The 24,911-nt window shown below is 40.5% G+C and overlaps 1 protein-coding gene across 2 annotated transcripts in view; it reads right to left on the bottom strand.

Annotated features, from left to right (window-relative positions):
- Positions 1-24,911, bottom strand: part of trpm5 (transient receptor potential cation channel, subfamily M, member 5) — a 108,533-nt gene that overhangs the window by 34,723 nt on the left and 48,899 nt on the right. For both annotated transcript variants that reach the window (XM_073049211.1, XM_073049210.1), the window contains 6 exons: positions 22,061-22,420; positions 11,327-11,467; positions 9,786-9,909; positions 8,812-8,957; positions 6,718-6,830; positions 4,900-4,998 (listed from right to left, as the gene is read on the bottom strand). In XM_073049211.1, coding sequence (XP_072905312.1) covers positions 4,900-4,998; positions 6,718-6,830; positions 8,812-8,957; positions 9,786-9,909; positions 11,327-11,467; positions 22,061-22,420 — 983 coding nt within the window. The remainder of the gene's footprint in view (positions 1-4,899; positions 4,999-6,717; positions 6,831-8,811; positions 8,958-9,785; positions 9,910-11,326; positions 11,468-22,060; positions 22,421-24,911) is intronic.

Raw genomic sequence — 24,911 nt, 5'->3', positions numbered from 1 at the left:
CAGACACCAGATCATTGATATATAACATTTAAGGAAGCAGTCCGAATGCTGACTCCTGCAGTAATCACACCAACCGTCCAGAAAACGTCCCGTCTCCCCCACTCTTTGCCTCCTGCCAATCAGCCAATCTTCTAACCACACTAGTACCTTTTCTGTAATACCATGGACTTCTGTCTTGTTTTGTGCACAGAATTTTTGCCAAAAGCATTCTGAAAATCTAAGTAAACAACACCCACTGACTTAACTTTGTCTAGTCAGCATGTTACTTCCTCAAAGAATTCCAATATTAATTATATAGAAATAGTTAAGTAAGTAGTGAAAAAAATTAAAAAAATACTGAGGTGGTGTTCATGGGTTCATTGTCCATCAGCAATCTGATGACGGAGTAGAAAAGGCCTTTAAATGTGTCCTCGATGCTGGGGAGGCTAGAGCTTATGCTGGAGCTGACTGAGATTCTGCAGTCTTTTTTTTCCAATCCTAAGCAGTGGCCCCTCCATGACAGATAGTGATTCAACCAGTTAGAAGGCTCTTTATAGTACATCTAGAAATCTGCGACATCTTTAGTGACATACCAAGGCTCCTCAAACTCCAAATGAAATATAGCCACTGTCATGCCTTCTTTGTAATTACATTACCATGATGGGCCCACGATGGATCGGTAGAAATTTTGACACCCAGGAACTTGAAGGTTCTGGTCATCCTTTCCACTGCTTGTTCTTTGATGAGGACTGGTGAGTGTGTCCCTGAATTTTCCCTTCCTGAAGTCCATTATCAAATCCTTCCTAACACTGAGTGCAAGGTTGTTGTTGTGACAACACTCAACCAGCTCATCTACCTTACTCCTGTGTGCCTCCTCATCACCACCTGAAATTCTTCTACCAATAGCTGTGTTATAGGCAAATTATAAATTGCATTTGAGCTGTGCGTAGCCATATAGCCATGGGTGTAGAGAGAGCAGTAGGCTAAGCACGCATTCTTGAGGTGCGCCAGTGCTGATGGTCAGTGAGGAATTGTTAATTCTAATCTGCACAGAAAGTTGCCTCCCAATGAGGAAGCCAAGGATCCAGTTGCAGAGAGAGGTACTGAGGCCCAGATTTTGGATCTCATTGATTAGAACTGTGTTGAACACTGAGCTGTAATCAATAAACTGCAGCCTGACATAGTTATTACTACTGTCCAGGTAATGCAAGGCTGAGTGGAGAGCCAGTAAGATTCCATCTGCTGTAGACCTATTGTTCCGAGTGGCAAACTGCAGCGGGTCCATGTCTCTGTTTAGACAAGAGTTGATTCTAGTCATGACCAACCTTTCAAAGCACTTTATCACAGTAGATGTGAGGGCAAATGGGTGATAGTTGTTGAGGCAGCTCACCCTGCTCTTCTTAGGCTCTGGTATGATTGTCGCCCTTTTGAGGCAGGTGGGAACCTCTGACTCCAACAGTGAGAGGTGGAAGATTTTTTGAACACTCCTGCCAGCTGGTTGGCACAGTAAGTATCTGTGATGGTTGTATAACAGTGGACAAGTGCGTTGGCTCCTCTAGTTCCCCAGGTGATAGTTCAGAGACTTCTTCAAACTGGCCTGGTTGAAAATTCCCGCAATGAAAGGGATACCTTTGTATTTCATCTTTTCTGTCTAAACTAATTTTTAGTTGCCTTCTGTTAGATTTTAAAGTTTCCCAATCCTCTAGCTTCACACTAATTTTTGCTGTATTGTGCTCACTCTCTTTTGCTTTTATGCTGTCTATGACTTCCCTTGTTAGCCACGTTTGCCTCCTCTTCCCTTCAGAATACTTCTTCTTTGCGATGAACCTAGCCTGCACCTTCCAAATTACTTCCAGAAACTCCGGGCATTGCTGGAGTCATCCCTGCTAGAGTCCCCTTCCAATTAACTTCAGCCACTTCCTTTCTCATGTATCCATAGTTCCTTTTACTTCACTCTGTAATACCAACACATCTGATTATACCTTCTTGCTCTCAAACTGCAGGGTGAATTATATCATATTATGATCACTGCATCCTGACGGTTCTTTTACCTTAAGCTCCCTAATCAAATCTGGTTCACCACAAAACACCCAACCTTTTTCCCTAGTGGTCTCACCCACAAGCTGTCCTAAAAAGGCAACTCTTTCTCTTGGGATCCAGCACCAACTTGATTTTCCCAATCTATCTGCATATTGAAAACCCCGTGGTTATTGCAACATTGCCCTTTTTACATGCCTTTGGTATCTCCCATTGTAATACGTATCCCAAGTCCTGACCACTAATTCCCTTTGTGGTTTTTTACCCTTGTATTTTCTTAACTGTACCCACAAGGATTCTACATCTGATGTAGATTGGAGGCCACTTTGTCAAGCACCTTTGTTCCATCCACTAAAAACAGGATTTCTTGGTGGCTGACAATTTTAATTCCAATCCCTATTTCTATTCCGACATGTTAGTCCATGGCCTCCCCTTCTGTCACAATGAGGCCACTCTCAGGTTAGAGGAGCAACACTTCATATTCTATCTGTACAGCCTCCAGCTTGATGGCATGAACATCGATTTCTCCAGCCTCTGGTAATTGTTACCTCTTACCTCTGCCTTCTTTAATTCCTCACTTTGGCCCACCTCTTACCTCTTCTTCTTACCTGTATAACACCTCCTGGTGACCCTCCTCCTTCTCTTTCTCCCATGGTCCACTAACCCCTCCAATCAGATTCCTTCTTCTCCAGCACTTTACCTTTTCCTCCTATCACCTCCTATCTTCTTACTTCATCCTGCTCTCCCACCCACCTGGCTTTACCTATCTCCTTCTAGCTTGTGCTCCTTCCCCTCCCTTCACCTTCTTACTCTGGCTTCTTCCCCCTTCCTTTCCGGTGAAGATTATCGGCCCAAAGCTCCAACTGTTTGTACATTTAAACAGATGCTGTCGACCTGCTGAGTTCCTCCAGCATTTTACTTCTTACGACACTTTCATTTTTTACCAATAGAGCCACCCCGCCACTTTTAGCCTGTCTTTTCAATACGACGTGCATCCCAATTGTAACCTTCTTTCAGCCACGATGCCCACAATGTCGCATTTGCTAAGTTCTAACTGTGCTCCAAGATCATTTACTTTATTCCATCTAATGTTTGCATTCAAATATAACACCTTCAGTACTGTATTCAGCACATTTTCATATCATCTCCAGATTACTGGAAATTAAATTCTTATACTTTTCTTAACATTTTGTCTTTTTATTTATTCTGGAGACTCTTGTAACCTTTCCTGAACTCTCCTTCCCTTTTACTTTATCCTCACTTTTTCACACTGTTGAACCCACCTCCTTACTATTTACTTAGAAGCACTATCCGCAGCCCTAGTTATGTGATTCACTTCAGCAGAAATTCCCTCAGCAGATCCGTTTTCCTTGTTGTTCCTGTGTTGTTGGTACCAACATGGACCACGACAACAGGATCTTTTCCCTCCCACTTCAAAGTTCTTTGTAGGTCAGATGAGGTGTCTCGATCCCAGGAATCAGACAGACCACACAGCCTTCAGGACAATCGATCCTTGTGACACCTTCAACGCTACATCTGGGATCCCCCTACCTGCCTCACTCACAGTCACCCCCTCTTGTCCCTGGCCACAGACTGAATTTGAATTAGTTAAACTAATGGATTTGGCTGCTTCCTGGAATACAGTGTCCGGGTAACTCTGCCCCTCTCAGATGCATCACTGCGTTTGAAGCTCAGATTTCAAGTGGTCAGCTTTGAGTCTGACTTGCTCGAGCAGCCAACTTTTGCAGCAGATGTAGCCACGAGGAACCGCAATGGGGTCCATCAGCTCCTACACCATTCAGCTATATCACATCCCTATTTTATTTACTTTGTTGTAATTTGGTCTCTTTTTAGTTATATAAAACTATCATTATATATATTGAAAATTTCTTACCTGTTTTTACTTGCTACCCATCTATGCATCCTTGCTGAAGCCTCAGATCTGAGACAACTCCACTTGGCACACAGTCACAATGACCAATCCAGAATGGCCTTCACCTCTTCTGGCTGAAGCTTCCTGGGCCAAAGCTTCGATTCCCCACTCCAACAATGGCTCTCACTCATGCACAGATCTCGCTCTTGCTACTCCAAAGTAAGACTTGCTTTGAAAATGAGACTTGGCTCTTCTCTTTAACAGACACCAATCCTGACTGCCGCACTTAAATAAGATTGAGATCTATTCTTTCTTAGCCTATATGGATGAAATGACACAATCACCCATTTCAACTCTCCATAAATTACAGATCAGTCAGAGCTCTCCAGAGCTGCTCCAATCCTAACTCTGAACAAGGGCTGCTGTCCCAGTTGCTATTCACTGATTGATCTTCACCACCTCAGTTTTAATCTTCTTGCCATAATATGTCTCTTCACTAACTCTGCATTTGATAGCTCCCAGCCACTCATTCATTTTCAGCCCATCCAACGTTGTAGTCATTTGCCCATCCCTTCTAATAATCATTCCACCAATGGCATCTATACTACCAGCTGTCTAGGTCTTGAACTTTGGAATCTCATAAATGAATCACTACCTCTCTATTTCCCTCTTCTCCTTTAAGATGGTCCTTAAATCCTACAGCTTGACCTAACTTACTGTTACCTGATATTATGACTTCCTGTCCTCCATTATGACCAAATATACTGTTTGATACCATTTCCATTTTCTTGATACACATTTAGTACCTTAAAAATGGATTATAAATCAATGTTGTTGTGAAAGGATGCAACATAATTAATCTGATAAGGTATTTATCCTAGTAGGTTTAGCTTGTGCCTGGAACCAGAAAATAATAGCCATCTTGGGTCCATTATTGAAATCTTTTGTATTGTTTAGCTCTGTCCCATTATTAAAACCTTTCTCTCTACAAACATTTCAGATGGGCAAACCTGTTTGCCTCGTCTTGGAGCAATGAAGCCCTTTCCATGTCAGAACAGTTCTGTTCTCTCTGATCATCAGATTCCTCTGTGGAGGCATGGTCATAGGCACTGCAGGGAAACAAAAAGGGTTATTTGTGCATTTGGCTCAATGTTACATGTCAGATCTTGCTGACTGGACATTTGTTGTTCCACTTCTATAGTGCCTATATTTGATTAAAATATTTTATTTGATGTTACAAGCTCTGTGGCATCCAGAGGTCATGAAAAGCACACTGTTAATTTCTTCTATGAAGAGATCTGGTTTTGGCCTCATATTATAGTCAATTCAATAAGGTTTTTGTGAAACTATGAACAGGATAATAGGAGGGTACACAATGTAAGTTCTTTAACAGCAATTCTCTTGCACTGCTCCATTAACTTGCTTGCAGTGGTTAATAATAATAGGCATCTGTTAGTCTCGTGAGACCATGGATTTGCGCCTTGGAAGGTTTCCAGGGCACAGGCCAGGGCAGGGTGGTATGGGAGCCCCAGGCTGCAAGCTTTCCCCTCTCCATGCCACTGATGTTGTCCAAGGGAAGGGCACTAGGACCCAAGCAGCTTGGCACCGATGATGTCGCAGAGCAACGTGTTGTTTAAGTGCCTTGCTCAAGGACACAACACGCTGCCTCAGCTGAGGCTCGAAACAGTGACTTTCAGATCACTAGACCACTGCCTTATCCATTAGGCCACATGCCAACACAATCCCGCTTTTCCATTTTGGTTGCTACATAGTGTAAGAAGAGAGAAATGCATTGGCCAATTTATGCACTGTGAGCATCAGAAACAGTAATGTGATACAAATCTGATAACATATTCTAAGTAATAAATATTGGCTCACTCTGTTGTTCTCCTTTTCAATAGTACTATACAAACCTTTACTCCAACTGTAGGAATGCTTATGTTTAATATCACATTAGAGAGAACACTCATAAGAACGTAAGAAACAGGAGCAGGAGTAGGCCATCTGGTCCATCAAGCCTGCTCTGCCATTCAATAAGATCGTGGACTCATCTCCACCTACCTGCCTTTTCCCCATAACCCTTAATTCTCCTACTATGCAAAAATCTTTCCAACCTTGTCTTAAATATATTTACTGAGGTAGCCTCCACTGCTTTATCTGGGAGAGAATTCCACAGATTCCCCACTCTCTGGGAAAAGCAGTTCCTCCTCATCTCCAACCTAAATCCACTCCTCCGAATTTTGAGGCCACTCGCAACACAGCAGCTCCATCCTTTGTGTGGACCTTCAGCCTGGATATTCATTCTCAAAGACTTGGAGTGGGACATCAGAGGCACGAGTACTACCACAGCTAAAGGAGCAAGAGATACTAACATACAAGACTTTCATAACCAAATCTCCTCATCTAAGGTACTGTCAATATTGTGCTTTAGTTTCAGTGGTGGCCCCTTGGTTTACATGTTGTGAGCATTCCCCTTTGAGGCAAAAGATCAGAGTGGGGGTGTGAAGATCGAGACTAGTCCTGGGCTACAGAGGGAATGTACTTTAGCTAGGACGATGCCCAGTTTACCTGTTCTAGTAGTTTGGGGCACCTTAAAAGATCCCATAACAGTACGAAGAGAAACTCATTAAGATCTTCAGGACAAAGTTGCCAACCTCAACCAGAATTGCCTAAAGGTATATGAATTATACTACAATATGATCAAAACTACTGCTGTATGTTCTTTGTCTATGCACAAGTAATTTATAATATAAGGCATCCTGGCTGAGTGGGAAGAACCATAAATTAAAAGACCACAGTTTTAGAATATTTGCTCATGAATTTCTTACCCGAAGGTGATGAGGTTTGTAAATATTAAAGGAGGGCAACAAAATCCTGACAGCAGCTTCCAGAACGGAGTATCAGTTGACATATCACCCCACCAGATTTTTGTCAATAAAGCCTAAAGTAAGGAAATAAAAGTTGGTCAGTTTTCACAAAGAGCAGTTTTATGCACGCTTTGGGAGGGAAATAGCTATGGTTGTGGTCTCGTTAAGCCTTGATGTTGGACCTGCAGTCTGAGGTTGTTGAGGAGCTGAACAAGGTATAGGAAAGGTGAGCTGAGTCGGCACATTCCTGTCAGTTCTATGTTGGCAGATGCAGAGAAAATTTACAAGGATGTTGCTAGGACTTGAGGTCTGGAGTTACAGGAAAAAGTTGAATAGTTTTGGACTTTGTTCACTGGAGCATAGGAGAATGAGAGGAGATCTTATAAAGGTATCAAAAATTATGAGGGGTATTAATAGGGTGAGTACATGCAGGCTTTTTCCCCTCAGTTTACTTGAGACTAGGAACTACAGGTCATAGGTTTAGAGTGAAAGGTGAAATTTTTAAGGGGAACCCAAGGGGAAAGTTTTCATTCAGAGGCTGGTGCAAGTGTGGAACGTGCTGCCAGATGTGGGTTCAATTGTAATACTTAAGTGAAATTTGGATAGGCACATGGATGAAAGAGGTATGGAGGACTATCGTCTGGGTACAAGTAGACGGGACTTGGCAGAAGACCAGGTTGGCATGGACTATATGGGCCAAAGATCAAGATGAGATGATGGTTGTTTAATGAAATTTCCTGAACATAAATGCAAAGGAGAACAAAACAATTTTTTACTCTGGGTCCAAGGCAGCACAAAAAAAACCCACAAACAATAAATGATACCATAATAATGAAAAAACACAATAAATACAAATATATAAGATAGCTTACAGTATATAGATACTGTAGATTGATTGTATGTTCATAAAGTGATGCTTGGCTATACATAAGGTGACTGACAGGAAATAAACTAATGGTAGACTTAGTGGGTGGAGATGTTGACCAGCCTTACTGCTTGGTGAAAGAAACTATTTCAAGTCTGGTGGTCCTGCTGTAGCCCTTGATGGAAATAGGCCAAACATCCATGAGCAAGGTGGGTGGGATCTTTTATGATGCTACTGGCCCTTTTCCGGCACCTTTCTGTATATATTATATATCCTTGATGGCAGGTAGGCTGGTGTCTGTGCTATAGTACTCTGACTCTTTGATACCACCAATGAGAAGCATCTCAATGGGGTCTGAAGTTAGCATCTAGTGAGAATTTGGAGGACAACACAGGGGGCAGGAGTTGGAAAAAAATAATCAATGTGGAAAATGAGCTTGCTGTGGTGAACTAGAAGCTGTGATGCAGAGAGCTAGATAAGGGAGGAGACGTGGTGAATGAGGATGTTGTGGCCCGACACAGCAAACACTAGTGTAACAAGATCTTCAGGCAAACAAACCCAGGTGCACAGTAAACTCGACACTCGAAGGTAGAATGAATCAATGAGGATTTATTTGAGGAACGTTACAGAGAAATAACAAATGACACAGAACATACTCACTTGAGGGGGCTAGAGTACACGGAATGTTAGTTAACTTGGAACCTAAATTCAGAACCCATCAATGAATGGTAGTTGTAACAAATTTAAATAGTGCATATAGCATGGGACCCTGTGTGTATCAAAATCAAAACTCAATGAACTGAAAGCAGGATGCACGAGGAACCCACATTCAAAAATCAAGCAGCACAAAAAACACAAGGCAAACCGAACGATGAAACCAGTAACCTACAGGTTTGAGTTAAAGCAAATCAATGAAGTGCTAGTGTGTTGGAGCACCAAGGCCTGATGCTCTCTGGCACCCCACGCTGGTCTGAAGAGTTCATGACAACTAGATGGAGGAGGAGGAGTACAAAGGATGATTTACCCTGGCAAATGCACTGTAGCGGGAGGGGTTGGTGGTATAAAATGATCACGGCAAATAACGTGCAACCCAACCCAATAACTGCTAGTTGTTTTTCTGGAGATGGCAAATTTTATTTGGTCAATATTATTGGTTTTTTTAAAAATTGAGAAACATCTCGATTTCATACCTGAACCCCATCGTGCGCAAAGAAAGACTTAGCATCTGCTTCTGTAGCTAGCTGTAGGCAGGTGGTCTTACTCCAGTACTTGGTCTGGCGAATCAGTAAATGAAAGGCTCTTTCTTCACTGTTGGCATAACACTCACCAAACAGGTCTGAAATCACAAACCACACTACATCAGAATGCTGAATTTATAAACAGACAGCCACCTCACTGACATGAGAAAATCTGCAGATGCTGGCAAAGTATCTGAGGAACACACACACAAATGCCGGAGGAACTCAGCAGGCCAGGCAGCGTCTGTGGAACAGAGTAAACAGTTGACATTTTGGGCTGAAAGGTCCTGAAGAAGGGTCTCGGCCCGAAACATCGACTCTTTACTCTTATCCACAGATGCTGCCTGGCCAGCTGAGTTCCTCCAGCACTTTGTGTGTGTTGCTTAGCCATCTCACTGGCCCGATTTAAGAAAAACATAATCTTTTACTGTATGCTTTAAATTGCATGTTATAGGCATTGTACTGTACTTCCAAAGTTAGGTTCCATTGCATTCAAACTTTCAAAGAAAACTCAATGTATAAACTTTGCTCGATCATGTTTTAAAATGGATACAAGTAGATGAATTTCTACTCAGTCTGAGAGGTACTACTGTGCTGTTTATTTAGAAGTGTGCAAGAGTGAACAGTGAATAGAATGAAAAAGACATAACCAGTAAATTACTTTGAATTAAATTGTAGTGTTAAACAGTGGGCTGGATCATGGGCTAAAACTAATAAAGCAAAACTTTAGGGCAGTATTAGGAAATGGTTCTTCAGTGAAAAAATAGAATGGTCTCTGAAGGAGAGATAGGAGGTGAAAACCACTTAACAAGCAATCAAATGATGTGCCCAGTTTGACATTCAGTCCTTTAGGTAACTTGTGATCAGCCCACTGGTGCTGGAAAAACTGTCACTCAGACCCTCCCCTGTAGTTGGGCTCACTGTACCTATTGCCAGCTGATCGTATTTTGCCCTCTTCATGCTCCGAGCGGTCTCTGTGTCGGACTCCAGACGAGCCATTTCTTTCAAAATCTTGCACGCTGCCAGCGCTGCAGGCACGGCTTCTGGGCCCTGAAATGTGAAGTTTGGGGGGAGGGGATGGAAATCGGTTTTATGCATGAATATTGAGGGAAACACTAGATCACAGGCTAATCCCGAGTATTATCGCATTAAACAGAATAAAAATTAAACCAGAAATCCATCACTGCCACCACCAGTTTCAAGAACAGTTACTACCCCACAACCATCTGGCTCTTGAACAAAGAACTACACTCATTTGCCCATCCATTGAAATGCTCCTACAACCAATGATCTCACTTTAGCTCATGTTCTCATTACTTATTGGTATTTATATTGCATTTGCACAGTTTATTGTCTTCTGCACTCTAACTGATCTTGCACCAATCCTGTTATAGTTACGGTTCTACAGATTTGCTGAGTATGCTCAATACGGTTTGATGGGCTGCATGGCCTATACCTGCTTTGATGTCCCTTTCTTTTGGTACAGCCAAAAATATTTACCAACACATGGGGACTAATAAGCTGATTTAAATTTTACATTGGCCTACGTTAATATATCTTGTGCCAAACAGACTGCAGAACTCAGAGTCATAGTCATACAGTAACACAGCTCAGATAAAGGTCCTTTAGCCTAAGTTGTTCAGCCTCACCAAGGTGGTCTTCTTTGCCCATAACATAACACACATTTTATTACAGACAGCAAATTAAGTCGGAAAGCTACTGAAAGCAGATGAGATTACAATGTATGATTAACTAGTGCTTCCTCAGATAATTTTACAGTCCCTGCTCACTTTAATGATCTCTCCATGTGCACTTTGCTCCTGGTGCTTTTATTTTGGCTGCATATACCTTCAGAAGGCTGGGAACTACCACTACCTTGAACTGTTTTGTAGGTGTATGGGGGCTCATCAAAAAATGGCTGAAATGGGGATCTAAAATTAGTCTGGGCTAAGCCTAATATCAGAATCAGGTTTATTATCACTGACTTACGAAGCTCTCCTCTGACTAGTGCTGTTTCACACATTTCATTCAAAGCATAGCTATATCAGTGAAATGACAAGCTCCAAGAAATTCACCCCATTGATCTTGTTGCCCTGTGTACAGTATAATGCTGTTGCTAAACAGAAAAAACCTGTGCTGATTTGTGAAGAAGAGTTACTTGGAGCATTTGGAGTTTCTAGTTAGTATAAAGTGGAAAACTTTACTAAGACTCAGTATTGGGAACACAACCATGTCAAATGGGTAAAAGTATGTAATTTTTCCCTAACATGTTATATAAGAAGCTCTTAAAATATATTCAAATGTATAACATGAAATACTGAAAACAGGAAAAGTGATCTCTATACAAGATGTCAATGTATGTACAACAAATTTCAGTAATCTGTAAATTACTAATGCAAAATTCTACCCTGAGCCGTTTTTCAATGGAATGGTGTGGAAATCTGGGCTCCTCTAAAAATGTACTTACCATTTCCCAGAAATAGTTGGCCATTTCTTGTCGGTTCTGCAGGATTGCCCACAAAAAGAGGTCCCGCCAAGGGTTTTCAAAAGTTTGGTTTAAATTGGGCATTGTGAACAATCTTTGACCACGTAACTTGTTGTTTAGTTCCTGAAAGACATATTTGCATTAGAAAACCTAAACAAGTCTACTGTCGATCCAACAGAAACTGAACTACCTTTGTAGAACAACAACTCCCCTATTTTGATTAACTACATTTATCAAAGCTATACTGTTGCTTCCGTTCCCTCCCAATATTAAGAGTCTCTTCTGGTGAATGACATTTCATTTTCCTATTATTCCCCAGCTCGTATCCTCCACAAGTAGATGAGGGAGGGATTTAAGAGGTGCATCTATCTCTACACTGCCAAACTCCATTTTGCAGAGAGCAAGTGGAAGAGGGCCCACTCAAAGTCTAACCCTACACCCCCCCCCCCATTGTGAGAGGCGGAAACAGATAAGGCTGGCTAACAAGGATCTGTTGAAGCTGTACCGGCCAATCTGCTGTACAATAGATTACAGAAACATTGACAAATTCAAACCATACCAACGACTTTGTGAGAAGAGGCTCATCATCGAGTGAGACACTCCTGGTTCACCCTCGACAAATTGGCTCAGAAGAGGGGACAATGGGGACAGGAAGTCATTGGCGACCCATGCTCCTCTGGGAGCTGGGGCCAAGGGGCAATATTTCAGTGATGGTTTACGGGTGCATTAGCTTAGTATGTGGGTCAAGTGTTTGGAAAAAGGTATGCAGGATCAGTGGGCACATATGAGAAAGTGCCTGAAAAGTAACAAGGTTGGAAAGTTAATAGACACCCACCAGCTCCATTCATATATCACCTGTAACTTAGCAGAGATGTCGTCATGCTGATGTTAGGCCAGGAGATAATTGCGGAAGATGATCAACAATAGGCTTCACAAAGTGTGAAGTATAAAGGAGAGTCAAGAGGTTCAGGAAGGTGTTTCTGAAACTTAAGGATCTTGACTTTTGAAGACACAGATGCAAATAATGGAGAGATGAACTTCTGGTAAATCTAAAGGTCATTGAAAGTGGTATGCCAATATTTTATTGAGTTTCAGGATTGGAGAAGATCACAGATTGCAGGGAAAGACAAAACCAATGAAGCATTTGAAAATAAGAAGAAGAATTTTAAAACTTGAGTGCTGCTTAACCTGCTAATGAAGTCAACAGGTGTATGATAATATGGCTGATCGGGGTTTGGTGTATCTTTAGGACACGGAGGCAATGGCTTCAAGTTTACAAAGAGCAGAAAAAAAGGATAGACATGAACGTTCAGAGGTAAAATAGGTATTGAGATTGGGAGAGTATGAGATGACAGATTACATTATTTAGCAATGATTTCAGAAATGTTGAGAGTTATAAAGTAAAGGGTCATAAAAAAAAGGAAGGTTAAGTCATAATTTGAACACAAGGCAGGCACAGAGGGATATAGATGGGTTATGTGGTTGGGTAAAGATATGGCAAATGGAAATTGTCCACTGGCAAGTTTCCTTTCGACAGAGAAATTAAAATGCATATTACCTAAATGGCAGGAGATTACAAAGGTTAGTATGCATGTGCAGAAAAGAATAAGGGAAGTCAACATTGTTGCAATTACTTGAAAACAAATCAAAACCAATCAGAAACTAAGCACGGGGTTGCGTGACACGCTTCAAAATAACTAAGTTCAAAAGAGTACATTCAATCATTTAATAAGAAACCAGCAAAGATGAACAATCTTGTAGTGATATAAAACTAATGCAATTAAAACTAGCAATGTAACAAAATAAGTGGTCTAATAACAATAAATCGGTCTAAGTGTTAGTGTTAGCTGTTAACAAGAAAAATCATCCCAGTTGCCTCTAACTCTCAGCTATACTAAACTGAACTCAGACAGTGCATGAATATGTAATTATACTCATTTGATTCTACCACCGCCCCAACCCACATGACAAATTACCCATAATAAACATGCAACACAAAATATAATACAGACAGAAAATAGATACTTGACTCGTACATCCCAACCCCTAAATTATTATACTATAATAATTAGAGCTACATACTACTAAAAATAGAGAGACCTGAAATGTTCAAGGATAAACATCTTAACATTCATACTAATGTCCTCTTTCTTCTTCCTTCCTCCAGATAGTTCATGCACAACCATCTAGGTCAGAGTTTCCAACACTTAGCCCAGTACAGAGTGAAATTTATTACCACTATTTGTCTAGTCAGTAAGTCAAGTCAAAATTATGAACCTTCTAAAGTGTAGCTCCTCAAACCTCTGCCTCTTATAAGAGACCGATCTTAGTTAAGGGCCTGTCCACACAGCAGGTCTTGGTCTTGATGTGCTCCTGCTGTACAAATCCCCTGCTATCTGGAAAGACCTGAATGGCTCTTCCCATGATCCATGAATTTCAAGGTGCAGTGTTGGCACATAAGCACAATGTCTTCTGAGAGGAAAATGCGTTTTATACTTGACCATTTCTGACATTCCTGTAGCTGTGGTAAATACTCCTTGATCCACCATTTCCAAAACAGGTTTGACATGTATAGGACCTGCTTCCATCTATGATTAGCATTAATGCCTTCCTTTTGGAAAACTCCTAGTGGTGAGGATGGTGAGGTCTTCAGAAGCGCAGATGGTTGGGTGTTAATGCTTCCAAATCATTGGGATCGGATGATGCTTTAATAATTGGATGACCATTGACAATAGCCTCTACTTCACAAAGGACTGTGTGGAAACCCTCTTCATCATTTGAGGTGGAATTGAGGACTTTTCACACAGACTTCATCTAACTCTCCCATGTTCCTCCATGACATGAACCAGCCCGGGAGACGGGGGGATTTAAAAACCCATTAAATTCCTTTCTGAAGAAGGATATCACTGATCCATGAATGGTTCCACTTCTGAATGCCATCCCGCAACTCCCGCTCAGCTCCAGCAAAGTTTGTCACATTATCAGAGGGTCGTTTACGAGCCTGTCCTTGTCTTGCTATAAAGCGCCAAAGCATATCAACAAAGGAATCGGTGTCTAAAGAAGATGTCACTTGAATGTGATCTACTGATATACAGTAACTAGACAGGTAAATATGAGCCCATAACCCCTCATCTTACTCCTTCTGCTCTTCGCCTCAGAAGGTCCAAAGTAGTCCACTCCTACACATGTAAATGGAGGTTCATTTGGAGAGACCCTGAACAGAGGTAGGTCTGTCATATGATGGCATCCTGGAGCTGTGTGCAACTGTCAACAAATAACATACTTAGACCGAATTCTTCTAATAGCTGTATTAGCACTGGGAATCCTGTATTTTTGATGCATCCTTGATAACATGCAGTAACACCCACCATGTCCCACCTCCTGATGTACATGCCTCAGGATAACGTCTGAGAGGTGAAGATCCTTTGCCAAGATAACAAGATGTTTAGACTCTTCAGGCACGGCTGCACTACAAAGCAACTCTCCACCAACTCTCAAGACATCATCTTCAAGTACTGGATTGAGTTTGAAAATATTTGTTTCTTTTCACGCCTTCTCCCCTTTGCAAACTTGAAAATTCATCAGGAAGTCTTTTTCTTTGGCAAAAAACAATATCTCCATTTCAGCCTTTCTGAGCTCCTCCATTGAGAGAAAATCTTGGCGTATCTGATCTTTGGCCTTCTCAATCTCTCTTCTCAAAGAATACCCTTGTTGTTCTTCATACAAGTCAGACTGAGCAAGAATGATGTTCAATTGCTTCCTCTTCTGACTAAGAAACAAGGGCAGCTGCTTAAATCTAAGAATGCAGGCCACTTTCTTCCTCAAGTGGGTCCAAGATGAGAAGTGATGGATTATATGTGTTACTGTGGTCATCTTCTCTTCAATCTGCATGACATTCATTGTTACACTTCTCTTGACTTCCAGATCATCTAGCAGATGTACTCCAGAACAGTCAGGATTCACAGACTATTCACTTTCAGGCTGAAGAAGAATCAGAAGCCTCTGACATCCATGCCTCATTCTTCAGGAATGTCTTTACCTTCAACCCTCTAGAGGTCACTTCTGCTGGGTTACTTGAAGTCTTTACATACCTCCATTAAGATGCTTGTGAGACCTTAAGAATTTCTAAAACTCTGTTAGTAATGAAGGTTCAGAACCTGGAAGTTTCATTCTTGATATACTTCAGCACAGAAGTACTATCAGTCCAAAAAACTGAGTCGTGAAGCTGCATGTGCAATTCCTTCCTTTATATTATGTCCATACAGCTTGTCATTGCAGTAATGATGAACTCCATATAAGGGATGAAAACTGACATCAGTTGAGCTACCCTAGATTTTCCCATGATAAAAGTACTCTGCACCTGAGAATACGTGTTGTGCCACTATAGATAGGTCACAGCTCCATAGCCATCTTTGTTTGCGTCTGTAAAGTGTTGTAACTGCAGCAGTACTTTCTCCAAAATCCAAGGGTTTCAAACATCCAACAACCTTGAAGTCTTCCAACTGAAGGGTCCTTCAGGCCAGCTTGTCCATGCATGAGCAACTGATGTTGGTATAGTGTCAACCCAGACAAGCCTTTTCTTATATAGAACTTGTAACTTAGCAGATAGCACCACCGGACTCAAGATTCCTAAAGGATCTTAGATGGAACTAACTGTGGAGAGCATCCCACTTCTGGTCAGAGGTCTGCCTTCCATTATGATCTTAATCTTGAAAGTATCAGATTGCACACCCAGTACCCTCTCCAGCGAAGGTATATCTTGATCAAATCCAAATCCATCATGTCTTTCACTCTTTGCTCTTCTGGTATCACAGCAAGCTCACTATGTCAGTTGCTTATCCACTTTGAGAGTCAAAAGCCACCTCTAACACAAATGGATACAGGTCAAGATAGAGAGACACTGCTTCTTCCCCAGAGGACATTAACACAAGACTGTCATCAATGTAGAAGTAATGCAAAACCTCAATACATCACCTCATGGCTGAACTGTTCTTCATTGTCTTCTGCGCATTTCCTAAGAGGGAAATTGGCAGAGCTCAGTGATGAAGTTGCTCCAAAGAGATGTACCACCATTCAAAAGCCCACTGTATCTTGGCTGAGGTCACGAGAGAAACCTCAGCAGATCCACATCTTCTGCTGGTACATTAACTTGATAAAACATTAATTCCATGTCTGCATGAGCATCACTGGTTCTTTTGTGAATCTGGTTATAACTTCAGTCAGTGAGCTGATAAGATTTGGCCCCTGTAAAGGCTAAGCATTAAGTAATATTCCCTGAAAAGTCACTGCACAGTGAAACACAGCATGAAGTTTCTCTTTTTTGGAGTGGAAAACACCATGATATGGAATATACCAGATTTTCCCATCACTGCTTTCCAGATCCTCTGCTGTCACTCTTCCAGCATAACCTTTGGAGATGACATCCTTCATGAAAGCTGTGCAGTCAGTGTGAAATAACGGATCCTTTTCAAACCTCTTCCTTAGATTTAGAGTATGCTGTTCAGTTATCTTTCTATTATTAGGCATGTTAACCTCCGTCTTTCCCGAAGTAAGCTAATCTGGCAGTGGCCATTCAGCAATTTTGCAAAATTCATAACCAGTTCCATGAACTTGTGGTCTTTTCTAGAGAACCCAGGTTGCTCATCTTGACTGCATTCAGGGAAATCTGCCTTAAACTGCTGCTGCCAAAGCTCATCCAAATTCAAAACTGAGATCCTGTCAGCTCATGCTGAGCAGCTTCTCCCAACATCATGATCTCCTTTCAATGGTCCACTCAGAACCCGACTCAGCGTTATTCTGGTTGCCTAGGGTCCATCATTAACACTGTGAATCACTTGCAACATCTCCAATCCTTCACACACATTTGTTCCTATCAGCAGCTCAATTTCTGAATCAATCTCGGGCAAATATATATGTTTCGGGTGAGACCATCCCTGGAACCTCCTCTCTCATGGAATGTTCCTTTTGTGGACAGGCATACAGTCCTGAGTGCAGATGTTAGGTAGTTCACAATAGTTTTCACCACTTAAGCCAGTCACTTCCAAACCAAAAACAATTAGCTACTTTATCTTGGCTTATGGTGCACAATAGAATTTTCCTGTGATTTTTTTGAGCTTGTTTATGCAGGCCACTGTGCAGAACACCAATGTACTTCCTTGATCTCGGAAAGCAAAATTAATCACTGTTTTGTTACCTCTCTTACACTTCACTTGTACTAGAAAGTTTACAGTCATGATCACCAGCCCCTGTAAGGCCATTAGATACCTGTTCACCTCTCAATGCTGCGTTTGATTCTTTCAAGGCTTGTTTCAATTCTGCCTTTTCAGCAGAGTGAATATGAAATATGTAGGGATGCCTGCCACTATATACCTTGCATGAAAGACACTTTCTGCGATCCTCGCTGATATGCCCTGTACACAAGCAACCAAAATAGATACCATTTTTCTTTAGGAAGACAATGTTCACACAATGAGCCCTCTTCTCCAACTGAGGGCACAAATCCAATGATGTTCACCCTTGCAGAACAGACAATCCCCTGTAGCTGACAAGAGCATTTCCCTTCCAATAGTTTCAGGTTCAGTTTTAGCTTTACTTTTTACAGTGGTCACAGTATTGGCAAAGTTACTTCCTTTAACCTTAGAATGAAGTTGCAACTTAGTATTGTTCACACTTTTGCTTATTTGGTAATGTAGCATCTTGTATACTCCCAAATACTGGGTGTGTATCAATGTCAGTAAAAGTGGTCTTACAGTGGTGCCTTTCTCCACTTATCCTGAAACATATAGGGAAATTTCTTTATGACAATCAACATATTGATAGGCGTATCCAGCTCTTGCATGTTCTGCACTTCTGCAGCAAAACAAAAGCTTCTAAGATAAAGACTGTAGTCTTGAAGAACTTTCACTTCTTCTTAATAGGTACTTAAGAAAGAGCCTTTTGCATGTAGGCAGGTGCAATTTTTTGTTCATTACTAAAATGTTCCTGTAGCCTTTAAATGTCCTTCCTTAGGGTCAACATGCTAGCAACTTCTGGAAAGTTCTCCAGGGCAACCTCCAGTGTACTGTTCAAGGAAATAGAGGCTGTCACCTTAGCTATCAGTCCTGTCTTCAACACTATTTTCAAAAGCCCTCGTGAATGCACAATGCTGCAATGGATCACCGTCAAAGCATAGAATCTTTCTTTTAGGCAAAGATGAAATGTGTTGTTGTACCAATAAGGTTGTTATTGCATTTTGATTCAATAGTATTATTCAGACCTCTATCAACTAAAACAAGAGTGTTTCCATACTGTAATTTAACATCCCCATCAGCCCTTTGAGCTGTTGGGTATGACATAGGTTCTGAGTGCATCTTCAGTGCAGGCTGAACACCCTAACTCATGTTTCACAGACACTTGAGGAACAAATAAATCAACATTGACATTGAGTGTATTGAGTTTTCTCTGCCTTATCAATATAGGAACTCACACTATAGGATTGTCCTGCTGGAGCACTTTTAGCACTAGCCTCACTTGAAGCCAATAGCACATGAACTTTGCCCATCAGTGTGGCAATATCTTACTGCAACTAAAGCTGCTCCTTCCTTTTCTGTAGTTGTTCTTCCATTTACTCCTCTTGCTCTTTCAGCACTTGTTTGTCCTTCAATAATCGTTGAAGTGCAATTAATGCAGCTAAATCAGCTTCTGTTATAATGCGCACAGAGGAGGTATTAGACATAGTAGATGCTCTGCCTGCAGCAGAACATGGAGAACTGACATTTGACACACCGTTGCTCGGATTTACGTCATCCTGTGGTCCTCTGTGTAGTCAAAATATGCCTTGGAATTTGAGAAACAGTTTCACTTGTTTCAAAAACATGACCTTCAATATCATGTTTGGTTCAACCATTGTTTAACATCCCATATAAATGCACTATTAATGCATCCAATGTTTGAAAAACTTTTATTTTGTTTAGCTTGCTTGATTTCGGGAAGTAGTGACAACGCGTGATGTTGCTTAGCAACAGCTTTACAGAAACTAGTCAAGTCCTCAAGATAAGATTGCACTTGTAAGATATTTTTTCTTATTTCCCCACAAGATCCTTAATTGATGGTATTAAATCATTAATTTTGTTCACATTTGTATTATATTCCTTTTGAGGACTTGTGATTCTACCAGCTAAATTTGTTTAATTTCTCTTTTTCCAGCCCCAATATGAGGGTCGCTGATGTCACTTCCAAACTTCAATTCACTAATGTTACTTTTTTCTAGTTGCACCACTCACAATTAACTCTATGCACACTCACAGCAACTGGTTCAGTAAACATAGTCAACAAACAATCTGTCCGCATATCCACAATGCTTAAAACTAGACCAAACAAAAATTCCTTCAATTCAAATGCTGGCAACTGGACAATATTTCATCACTTCAATAAAACAAAATGATGAACTCTCAGGCAATCATCACACAATCAAGCAACTGTCCCCAGTGGACAGGCAGCACGGACCATTTCAAACTGTGATCAAGCCACAAATACACAGCATGAATCATCAAAATGTCGTTACTTGCCACAAACTGCTCTGTTTCAATTCCAATGTTGCCGGTGGATCCGAGGCAATCCTTAGCCATAGACTAGTGTTTGTTTGGTTTAACTTTTTTTTTTTGTTGACAAAATGTAGCAGTTACCGTACTTGAAAACAAACCAAAATCACTCAGGTACTAAGCACGGGGGTTGACGCTATCGCACGTTTCAAAATACTGAAGTTCAAAAGAGTACATTTAATCCTTTATTAAGAAACTAGCTAAGACAAACCATGAAGATAAAAAAATCTAAAACTAGATATATAATGAAATAAGTGGTCTAATAGCATCATAACGGTCTAAGCTTTAGCATTAATGGTCAACAAAAAAGTCATCCTGGTTGCCTCTAACCATATAACAATTACAGCACAGAAACAGGCCATCTCGACCCTTCTAGTCCATGCTGAACACTTACTCTCACCTAGTCCCACCTACCTGCACTCAGCCCATAACCCTCCATTCCTTTCCTGTCCATATACCTATCATATTTTTTTTAAATGAAAAAATCAAACCTGCCTCTACCACTTCTACTGGAAGCTCATTCCACACAGCTACCACTCTCTGAGTAAAGAGCTTCCCCCTCATGTTACCCCTAAACTTTTGCCCCTTAACTCTCAATTCATGTCCTCTTGTTTGAGGCTGCCCTACTCTCAATGGAAAAAGCTTATCCACGTCAACTCTATCTATCCCCCTCATAATTTTAAATACCTCTATGAAGTCCCCCCTCAACCTTCTACACTCCAAAGAATAAAGACCTAACTTGTTCAACCTTTCTCCGTAACTTAGGTGCTGAAACCCAGGTAACATTCTAGTAAATCTCCTCTGTACTCTCTCTAATTTGTTTACGTCTTTCCTATAATTCCTAACTCTCAACTATACTAAACTAAACTTAGACAAAGCATCAATATGTAACCAAACTCATTCGCTTCTACCACCGCCCCAACCCACATGACAGATTACCCATAATAAACATGCAACACAAAATACAATACAGACAGACAGAGAATAGATACACGGCTCCTACAAACATTATGTTCTTATCTATTGGCAGGGAGGTTATGGTGAAGTTAAATGGAGGATTGATGAGGTATGAGCTGGAACACTCTGTGTGGTATTTATTCCCTTGTTTATGGAAGACCATTAATGCATCAAAACAGAAGAGAGAAACTTTGCTAGATTTATAGCTGGAATAGACAGGATGTTAGACAAGGAAACGCTGCACAGGCTAGGTTTGTATCTGCTGGCATTTAGAAGAGAGGGGACTTGATTGAAACAAAATTCTGAATGGGTCTTGAAAGGAAGTGGTGCTTTTTCTGGAAAAATATGGTTAACTATTTCCCCTCTTGTGGAGGGCTTCATGACTTTGCAAGTAATAGAGCTTTGATTATTTTCTAGAGAGTTGAGACAATCACTTGATTAACAAAAAATGGTTACAGTCTGAAATGCTAAGGTATTGTTCCAGTCAGATTAACCACTATTTTGTTAATTGGTGCAGAATGATTGAGGGGCAAGTGATCTACCCCTGCTCTTAGTTTCTAAGTATTGAGAAAGTAGCAGGGCCAAATTTATTTGGAAATTTTTACTATATAAAATTACCCAATTTTTTGAAACATTGAACAGATCCTAATTTTATTTTTCTGAAAAGGTTATATAATGCATACACTACCTGGTGATTGAGCTGTGGAAAACATCTGGACTTAATTCAACTGAATATAATTTTATGTGATGATATTGTTTATTATATAATAAAATGAATCAAGGGATTAGTTCTGGAAAGTGGCAGCAAGGTAAAAGATCAACCTCGATCTTATTGAACGGCAGAGCCAACATGAAGTCTTGTCTCTTTTATTCTTTCTCAGGGAATCTTGCGATGGGTAACGAACCAGCATATTAAGCGCTGGATTCTGGGGATATTTACAGTGGACATTTTTAAAAGATCAAGGAATTGAGAACTGACACAGAAAGGGAGAAGAAACCTGGGGTAGATAAACCAGGGTCATATTGAATGGCAGGTCATACCTATTGGGTGGGATGGCCTCTTCCTGCTCTTACTTTCTTATTCTGTTCTTAACATGACCAACTAAAATCATGTTTGAAAGGATGTTTACTTTTACTTAAAAAGTAGCATTTTTTCTCCATCTCATTGATTTGTACTTACTGCTATTGATTTTTTAACACCCAGATGCTTGCGAGAGCAGTTAGATTCCTGGAAAATCCCCTTGCACGCATCATGCAGAAAATCTTTCAGCACCTTAGATACTTCATGCAAGGTAAACTTGGGCTGCTTCTCTGCAGGTGAAGGAGTCTTAATGCCTGTTATAGTAAGTCTGTGTTCCTCAAGTTTTTTCATTAAGAGCTCGTAGAGAAGGCACTTCTGTGAGATGGAACGATAGAGTTCTTGGAGACGGCCATAAGTGAGGAAGTCATACATATTCATTCCATTGTCAATGAAGAGCCGAACAAATTCTGGCTTATCGTTCACCAAAGCATCCACCATTACATCTTCCAGATCACAAGACTGTAGGGCAGAGCACATTACTTTTATCCCTGTGCAAGTGATGAGAATACTAAAACCAAACAAGTTTTTTCCCCCAAGCCATCAGACTCCTCAATACCCAGAACCTGGACTGACACCTTACTGCCCTATTGTCTTGTTTATCATTTATTGTAATGCCTGCACTGTTTTGTGCACTTTATGCAGTGCTGGGCAGGTCTGTAGTCTAGTGTAGTTTTTTTTTCTGTGTTGTTTTTGACGTAGTTCAGTCTAGTTTTTGTACTGTGTCATGTAACACCATAGTCCTGAAAAAACGTTGTCTCATTTTTACTATGTACTGTACCAGCAGTTATGGTCAAAATGACAACAAAAGTGACTTGACTTGTACAGTACATTTCATTGTCCCAATGATGTTGTGGTTAATTTAAATGCTAATAATATAGTAATAGCCAGATCATCTACCTCAGCAAAATCCTTGGATGAGGTGACATAGGATCAGAAGTTGTAGAATCTTTGTGGGTAGAGTTTATCTGGGGAATCCATTGCCATGGATGGCTGTAATGGCCAAGTCATTAAGTATACTTAAAGCTGAATTTGATAGCTCTTGGTTAAATTTAAGCATGACATAACATCGCTTAACCATTGAGCATGAGTAGGCAAGCAACATCCTTCCACCTAAGCAACAATGCCCTCCTAGCTATAAGAGAAATAAAAGCCAAAATGTGCAAATCAGGTGTCTCCAAGATAATATCTTTTCCTCCAACAATACCAAATAAGGCAGTCAAAGGGTTTGGTTTAAAATTTACTTTAAAAAGCACAGAAAGAGTTTGAAATACTTCCTTCCAGTATTTTTCAAGATTCAGACATGTCCAGATCATATGAATTAATGAAGCCTCTCCATTGTTACATCGGTCACAATAGGGAGATATATCCGAATAAAAACGAGACAGCGTATCTTTAGTCATGTGGGCCCTATGGACCACTTTAAATTGTAGGAGGGAGTGACAGATTCAATTTCTGAATCAAGACTTTCTAACATTGTGGGGATGTTTTTTGAATTATTTTCAAAATCTTTGATTTGTTATCAAGTACAGATGTTGGCTAATGATATGTTTTACGATATGATAAGGATATTTTTCCTTTTTTCTTTACCAAACAGCTTTTCTTGGTAGTGGGTTTAGATTTTTTTTGTATAATAAAATCATTACTTTTCAATATTATGATTCAATTTAATTTACATGAATATGGGGTAATGAGACTATAAGTGTGATTCAAATATATTGTAATTGATATGATATATAATCCTCCTGTACTTCATAATCTTTTTTGTAAGAAATCAATAACAATATTGAAAAAGAAAAAGATAGTTCTTGGTTAGTCAGGGTTATCCATGGTTATGGAGAGAAGGCAGGAGAAAGAGGTTGAGAGGGATAATAAATCAGCCATGATGGAATGGCAGAGGAGACTCGATGGGCCAAATGGCCTAATTCTGCTTCTATGTCTTCTGTTCCTATGGAGCATCAATACAAGCTCCAGAACTGGCATCCTATCGCCCAACAGAGCAATTTTTAGCTGCTTGGACTCAATCCGGTTTAATGATTTAAAATCAAAACCGGCTTTTTTGCCCCCTGATGGCAGCTTTTGGTAGTGAATCTGCTGATGCAGTAGTGGAGTTACCTTTTTGCTTCATTATTTGTTCAAAGCGAGTTGATGGCAGTGTGAGGTGAATCGTATAGGATTAGTGTTGGATTGGTGTAAGTGGGAAACTTGATGGTCAGTATGGACATGATGGGCTGAAGGGTTAGTTTCTGCACTGTGTGACTTGATATCTTTATCTTTTTAGCACATTAGCACTATCATCCCATTTGCTATTTAAATCAGTCATGTTCCCAACCCACACACATCTTTCCCCTTGTTCTTTCTTCCCACTCATTCCCTGCATTTGTTAAATCCGTAATTCTACCAGTTGCTGGGTGGATATTGTTTGACCTCCCAAGTACTTCAGGCAATTTTTTGTTAATGCTCATTGGCCACTTAATTAGATACACCTATATACCTGCTCATTAATGCAAATACAATGGGTTCTGGTTAATTGGGACACATCAGGACAAATATATTTTTGCCCAATTAACTGGCTGTTCCAATTTGTTGAAGTTTCATGGAAATAGTTAAAAATATATAAATAAGATAAACTACAGCTTAACTGAGTAACAAATTACATATTTAAATGAAATACAAAACAAATTATAACACTACCAATACCTCTACAGATATAAAACTGTGGATCAGTTCCTAATTGTTGTCCTACAGTGTCATTCATTCGGAGGAACTCATTCAGTGTACAGTGCCATGTTCTTTTGACTGACTGTAACAAACAAAACTCAGCAGATTTTTTTCCCCCAGAGTTGGACAGTGACCAGTCACTGAATGGGAGTATGGGAAGAGAGTTACTTTTTCATTCAGGTTTACACTCCAGATTGACAAAGCAGAACATGGTGGCAGTTTATCGGAATTC

Source organism: Hemitrygon akajei, chromosome 6 (assembly GCF_048418815.1).
Source record: "Hemitrygon akajei chromosome 6, sHemAka1.3, whole genome shotgun sequence".
NCBI lineage: Eukaryota > Metazoa > Chordata > Chondrichthyes > Myliobatiformes > Dasyatidae > Hemitrygon > Hemitrygon akajei.
The sequence above is the reverse complement of the archived record's forward strand: the minus strand, read 5'-3'. Positions and strand labels throughout refer to the sequence as shown.